The 7,170-nt window shown below is 32.5% G+C and overlaps 1 protein-coding gene across 1 annotated transcript in view; it reads right to left on the bottom strand.

The window, feature by feature from the left end:
* The window catches only part of LOC108752577 (solute carrier family 41 member 3-like), an 11,172-nt gene that overhangs the window by 3,296 nt on the left and 706 nt on the right, over positions 1-7,170 (bottom strand). Inside the window, exons 2-4 of the mRNA XM_018493488.1 lie at positions 3,757-3,864; positions 2,726-2,995; positions 510-784 (exon numbers count right to left, since the gene is read on the bottom strand). Coding sequence (XP_018348990.1) covers positions 510-784; positions 2,726-2,993 — 543 coding nt within the window. The 5' untranslated portion in view covers positions 2,994-2,995; positions 3,757-3,864. The remainder of the gene's footprint in view (positions 1-509; positions 785-2,725; positions 2,996-3,756; positions 3,865-7,170) is intronic.

The raw sequence follows: 7,170 nt of genomic DNA, 5'->3' as shown, positions 1-7,170 counted from the left end.
TGCAAAAGGTGGTATCAAAAGTTTCGCCAAGGAGATTTCAGTCTTAAAGATGAATCGCGTGCTGGACGCCCTGAAAAGATTGAAACGGACGAATTGCAAGCACTGCTGGATATAAACTCTGCGCAAACTGAAAAGGAGCTTGCAGAACAGCTTGGCGTTACGCAGCAAGCCTATTTTTTCGTTTGTTTTTAAATAAAGATTGAATTTTACAAAAAAAAGCTCAGAACTTTTTTGTACACCTAATATCTTTGATAATTATAAATTATTTTTCTATCTTCGGAACGAGAATAAATATTTCTTATATTTATAGTTTATTATAGCTTATATTTCTTAAATATTTAATTCAATTTAAATGAATGTATATTATATAGTAGTTCAACATCTTAACACCCGGACCGGTAAGGCGCTTCGTATTTCAGTAAGTATAAATATTTCTATTAAAGGATAACATAAGAAAAAGATGAAAAGGAAAAGAAAAAAAGATCAGATTCTTTGAGAAAAGTTCTTACCTTCGCCGAGGTGAGGACACGACCGGCACCTATGGTTCCCAAACCAGCGATTAAGAAGGGTACTGACACTTGTAGAATCGTGTGATACCATTTTTCGTTTCTGATATTCTTATTGTCTCCATGACCACCTAGGTCCTTACGTTCCGGATCAGGATCCAAAACGGCGTCCGATGAAATCGTGACTATGGAATTACCGCTGGAGAGAGATCCATTTCCGTTTTGTCTGTCGGGTGTGCCTTTCTTGTCCATCTGACCGCCGGGTGTCTTCAAGCCGGCTGTCGACGCATCGGTACATGTTAAGTAAAATCCCACTCAACGGACAGTCGGAAATATTCAAGCGGAGTTCGCAATGAGTATCCTAAATAATTGGACCATGTTTTTGAGAGATACGATCGAGTTTTGTCGATTTGTTCGAACGCAATAATTACTGACTACGAAAGTTCTGCTTGATAATCTTTCTCTAAAAATGAAGATAAAAATGAGCATTCATGAACAGACGTCGTACACACTTTTCCACATTGTAATTAACTCGCGCAATTAAGACTCACTTCGCTGATTTTACACGTGATTTAAGAGAGCAAGAAAGGCTTACTGACGATAGGTCTCCTGATAACTATCAATATTTCCGCGCGCTGTTATTCTCATGTAAACAAACTCACGTTCTGTAGAGGTACATAAACGGCGCGAGACGATTACTGAACGTTTTCTTCCCGCGTCGACGTTATAAACTAGCGCGAGTTTATGGTATCCTGAATTCTAACGATCGTAGAACAGTCAGGAAGTAAAAATCGTTGGTGAATTACTTCGCGTCGTAATTATTGTAATTACTGTTGTTCGTGCTGTGTGATTTTTTTCCCCATTATATCCGATTTGTCACTGCGACGACAATTAATTCGTTCATTTCCTGCAAGTGTAAAGCAAACACGAATTTCGTGATGCGAAATGATAACAGTCGTCGTCTGTTGAATACGTTGTCAGAATTTTGACTCTAAATGTAACCGGATAAATTCTGTTACATATATCATAGCGTAAGTATATTTTATTGAGAAAGTAAATGGTGATGATGTGCTGGTGGTGTTCTTTCGTATATATTGTAGTATTCCACAGATTTTATTTGAAGAGCAGACTTTCAAAATGCGTTTTGTCCAAAATATGTAATTTTTAGAAAACGAGAAAAAAAGAAAGTACGCACAAAAAAAAATTATGCACTTTACAGAAAATAATATACCAATTAGTAGGATGTGAAATATTAAACAAAATTGCTAAAAATGTTAATTAAATGCATTTAGTTTGTCACTAATTAAAAAACGTAATGCACTTCAAAATGTCTATGTTCATTCATATAAGTTAATGATGAAAAAATGCTTTCTGAACATTTCAGAGTAGCTCATAATATGAGTCTTTCAACACTGAACACTGCACCATCTCTAACAATTGCAAATTTTGTATAAAATGCATTTTGAAAGTTTATTCCTCATTTGTTAATTACGCGCAATTTGTCGTGGCAGATAAATTCGTGCGTCATTCACGTAATTTCACACTGACACGACGTCGCATTTAGTCTACACGAATATGCGCCTTATTGTTATTTTCAAAAGACCGTAATCCAATTTGATGACTAATTATTATTTTATACTCATACAATTTTTTACGCAATAACAAATAGACAAGAATAGCAACGTCGAGAATGGCGTCATGCAAAAGTTGATAAGTAAATTAAAAATTTTAATTGTATGAAATTATCATGTACTCAAGCTAACTTGCATCTTAAATATTTATTTTTATATTCATTCTTCATTTTTGCATCGGCTGACACTAATCGATGCTCGAGCGTTCGGAAATAAAAAAATTCGAGCGTACGCCTTGCGAGACGTACTTGGTATACTATGTTTTTTTTAATTCTATTCAAATAAATTCAAACTTCAATGCCACAGACATAAGGTTTGCCCCCCTCCCCTCGCATATAATAAAGATTGCATATCTTCATTCGCGGTGATTGAATCGATACCATTATTGACGTAAGAATGTATATTATATAAGACACAATAATATATGATGTCTAAACCGAATGGCTTTTCCTATGTAAATTTTCCAACTTTTATTTTTTTCTTGTTAATGTTGTGTAAGACTATCGGGATTAGCATTTGATTACATTTATATATATCGCAGATTGAAGCATGCATAATCTCGTGCGTTAATCTCGTGACTTTTCTTACCGGCAACTTTCTTCACGAAGACAGGTTCCGGATTGATATCCACATTCTGCTTCTTGTCATCGCTTTTGTCGATGTTGTTGAATTTCAGCGCATAGTTATTCTTGTCCGGCGACATTGTTACACGAGATACGGTGAAAACTTGGTCTCGGACTCTTCCATTAGCTTCGTTTACTAAACTAACATTATTGTTTCGATTGTTGTCAGTCGGCGTGAGACCAGTGTCGTTCATCAACGTCGGTTCAATCTCCAAGTTCGGAAAAGCGACCATATCTGAAAACCAGTGGTAATTAAGCAAAAAAACTCATTCCGATTTTTATTTGAGCTCTTTGAGAAATCCGTGATTTAGCCGAGAATCACTTAAATAGAGAAACGTAACAGTTTTCGAATAGGCAATTAATTTAATAATTGTAATGAAGCTTAAAACTTGACGATTAATGGAATTGGATTATTACATAAATGTAATTGCTCTGGTGGATTATAATAATTTATTATAAAATTGTTGAAAATTAATAGATTATAATAATATAATTAAAACAGAATGAACAGTGGCGGGATTTGGTATTTGCGGCAATGAGCTTTCGAGTTCCTAACGCCTAATAATAATAATAATAATAATAAAAATAATAATAATAATATAATGTAATTACAAAATTAACATATGTATTATATATAAAACTATTTTTTTATTGTAAGTGTTCATATTTTCAATGGTTTATTTGTCTTCGATGAGACGCACAATTGGGTGAATATGCATAACTGAAAAGTATAGAAATTAATTCGCAAATATGTAGAAAACAAATTTAAAATCTAAAGGAGATACATTTAAAGGAGCTCAAGTTATCAATGTATTTATAGTAAGTAATTACGAAAGTATTATTATCTAAAACGAGACGGAATTTACACAATTTTGAACACGGCAAAATTTCGGAATTGCTCAAAGGGTTTTAATGATTGTTTTTCTTAGTAATGATTAGTTTTTATTGTAGTAAAATTTAGTATTCTTAAAATGTAGTAAAATTTAGTACACATACCGAATTCGCTGTTGACCTACGGTGTTGCAATAAATGCCTGTTCGGCAGACTTTAGGATCAACCTGCGATAATCTTACGTCAGATCTGCCTGTTTCTGCAATTTTCAACCTATAAAAATTGAAAATACGCAATAGCTTGTTAAAGATCATTCGGGCTATCAGGAAAACTGTTTGTCGTTACTGTCAGGTAATCAAATGATTTGCGCGCGTTATCGAGAACTCGTGTATTAGCGATTTTAACACCGTTATCGCACTGGGCTTATCACGATTCACAGCAATTGAAGCCATTGTAATTGCATATCTACTTGAGACAATCGCGCTTATCGAGGAGAGGAAAAAAAACCGATTAACACGACAGGAGTATAAAAATGTGAAGACGAGAGAAACAGGAGGTCAGGAATCCGAGAATTGCGATTACGCAAACGCATCGTTTACGCACACTCTTCGAAATGTGAACTAGATACCGCAAAATTTTTGAGTTTAAATTCGAGTTGTGTTTTTCAAGAACGGAAACTCGAAACTCACATTTGCTTGCCACGAGGCATTCGCGAGCGTAAATTAAAATCGATAGATTTGTTTGAAACAGGGTTTTTCACGAGACTTTTGCCAAATGCTTTTTGTATTATAGATAAAGCGGATTAAACTAATTGTGAATCGAAAAGTCCTCTATCATTTCGCAATTTTTGCAATAGTTAACGAGATATTAATTACTAAAAGTTGCCGAATAATGATCTTCAATAATTTTTTACTTAAATCAACTTTACAGAAAAACACCAAGAAAAAAAATTATTAATTTTCTTCTCATAAAGCTTTAAGAATTTTTTTTTTTTCAAAATTTTTTATCAACTTTTTAGTATCTCATTTTCTCATTTTTATCAACATGAGAAAATACAGTATTAAAAAATTCTGAAAAAATTCTAAAGAAATTCTTAGAGCTCTATGAGAAGAAAATAAATAATTTTTGTTTCTTGCTGTTTTTCTGTAAAGTTGATCGTATTTGAGTAAAACATTATTGAAGATCAATATTTAGCAATTTTTAGTAATTAACATCTCAATAACCATTGCGAAAATTGCAAAATGATAGAGGACTTTTCCACTCAGTTTATTCTATTTACAAAAAAAGCGTTCCGCAAAAGTTTCGCGGAACACTCCGTATAAAACCAATGTTTATCGATTGGACGCGTAATTCGTACCAACAAATGTTCACTAAATAAAAGCAATTGATACCTAATCGCAATGGTTTATGTGTTTTCGCACAATATGAATTATGAGTCGCCCGTAAAAATAGAAGTTTATCGTTGGCGCGTGTTTTTACCTGTTTAAACTATTAGATATTGAGGTATATAAGTTAAGAGTTACAAATCTTGTAACAAGTAATATGATGTTTGAAATAGGAATTCTGTAACAAGCGGAACAAGAGCAATTATCATTTATCAATTCAAATTTACTTGTTTACAATGTTTAAATTCAAACAGCAAATATTAATACACCGAGTGAAATAGGGTAACAATTTTTAAAAAGTATATAATTTTAGCAAGAATAGCATTTTTTCCTTATATATAAAAGTTTTGAGAAAATTACGTATGCACATCATATATCACAATTCTTTTGTTTTTATGGATTTCATTTCTTTCACGTATTTTTTTTTCAATAAGGAAAAAAAATTCTGTTCTGTATTGCAGTCTTTAATGCAACACTCAACCCATTTAAACGCATTGCTGCTTATCAGGTGATATTTTTTAACGGCAAGCTGAAGTATTGTAGCTGAAGTAGTCTTTCTTTATAAGCACGCTTTATAAAGCGTTGATATTTCTTAATAATTCGTCACCGGTAATTGATAGCAATTATCAATAGTCAAGTCGTTGCTCCGACCGAAGGGCTTGGTGCTCCTGACACTTCGTGTAACGCAATATGCAGAATCAGCGGGAGCGTCGCGATTAATTTGATCACACGTTTGGGATGATAGAAGCAACCGAAGCTCTCTTTCGCGTCGCGACTTAATCTGATCGCACGTGTCACGGGAACTGAATTACGCTTGCGTTTGCGGAAAAGGGACGCGTGCGTCTTTTGCTACATCTGCCTACGGTTTGTAACTTTCGATTCGTAAAAATCTAGGAGAAGTCTGATTTCGAGTAAATCGTGAACAGCTGATGATGATTTGCCAAATTTTGAGATAATTGTCAATTAAGAATTGACAGAAGAATAAATTATAAATGCGAAATAATGGATAAAAGTAATAATAAGTAACGTAAAATAAGATAATTAATGCTATTAATCCAGAAAATTTGAGTTTCATATTTCTGCAAATTTAATTTAACGAACAAGTAAATAAACAAAATGATGGTTGTCAGTTAACTTTGATAGATTGCTTATAACATTAATTATTATATTTACTATAATTTTAATCTTAATTAATGATAACCGACAAAATAAATAATCAATGATCATAAAATTAAATTTGATAGATCGCTATTCCTAACATAATTTTGTTTTAACGTATGTGTATTCTTATATTTAATCGTAACTTTTTATCTATATCTGTTTCTTTAATTCATAGAGGTACCATATGGAGTTTGATGCTATAACTATGTAGAGTGATTCAAACTTTGTGCTCGATCTTGTGTTTTAATCGAAGAGATACAATTATATCAATAATTTTAAAAATTATCGTATTAAAAGAATATTTCGATATAGTACCTATTATATTATAATTTTATCTGATATAATTCTCACGACGACATAGCAAACGGTATTCGCGTAAACAGATAAATAATATTCTTTTACTTTAGACTTTGTTCAAGATTAATTGCGTGCTGAAAATTGCTGGTATCGTGCGAGATAATCATTTGGTACGTGCGTCTTGCACCACAATTTTTTGTTATCCGAAATTTGTAAACAATTTGTTCATCTTGACACGTCTCCTCGTAAAGCCATTAATACTAATTACTCAGCAAGGCGCATCATTACGACAAATAAAGTATAGTTGCATGTGTGTATTTTGAAAGATACTTTAAAACAATTTGCAAATTAAATTTATCTTGATTTTCAAGAATTATTTTAACTACGTTATTAATTCAATTTTTATCTACTCGCATTTCTAAAAACAAACTTTAAGAGTCACAAATTGTACGTCCTAATTTAAGCAATTTCGTTCATTTTATATTTATTTGGAATTTATTAAAATTTGATATTTTTTGTTTTGTATGTTAAAACGATCAAATAATCTAGCCATTTAACTTTTGCTGAACATAAAGATTCGAGGGCACTTTCGCGGGAGGGTCAAGTTTAATTGCATGTTTCAGGGTTAAAGCACGAAAATTTTTCGGTTATATTTATCAGTGATCAATCATAGACCTATCTGACCGTTGGGACTTGGTAACAATTCAATAACAAAGTTCTTAGAGTTATATTATAA

The sequence above is a fragment of the Trachymyrmex septentrionalis genome, unplaced genomic scaffold (assembly GCF_001594115.1).
Source record: "Trachymyrmex septentrionalis isolate Tsep2-gDNA-1 unplaced genomic scaffold, Tsep1.0 scaffold60, whole genome shotgun sequence".
NCBI lineage: Eukaryota > Metazoa > Arthropoda > Insecta > Hymenoptera > Formicidae > Trachymyrmex > Trachymyrmex septentrionalis.
Note: the sequence above shows the minus strand (reverse complement) of the source record. Positions and strands in the feature narration are given on the sequence as shown.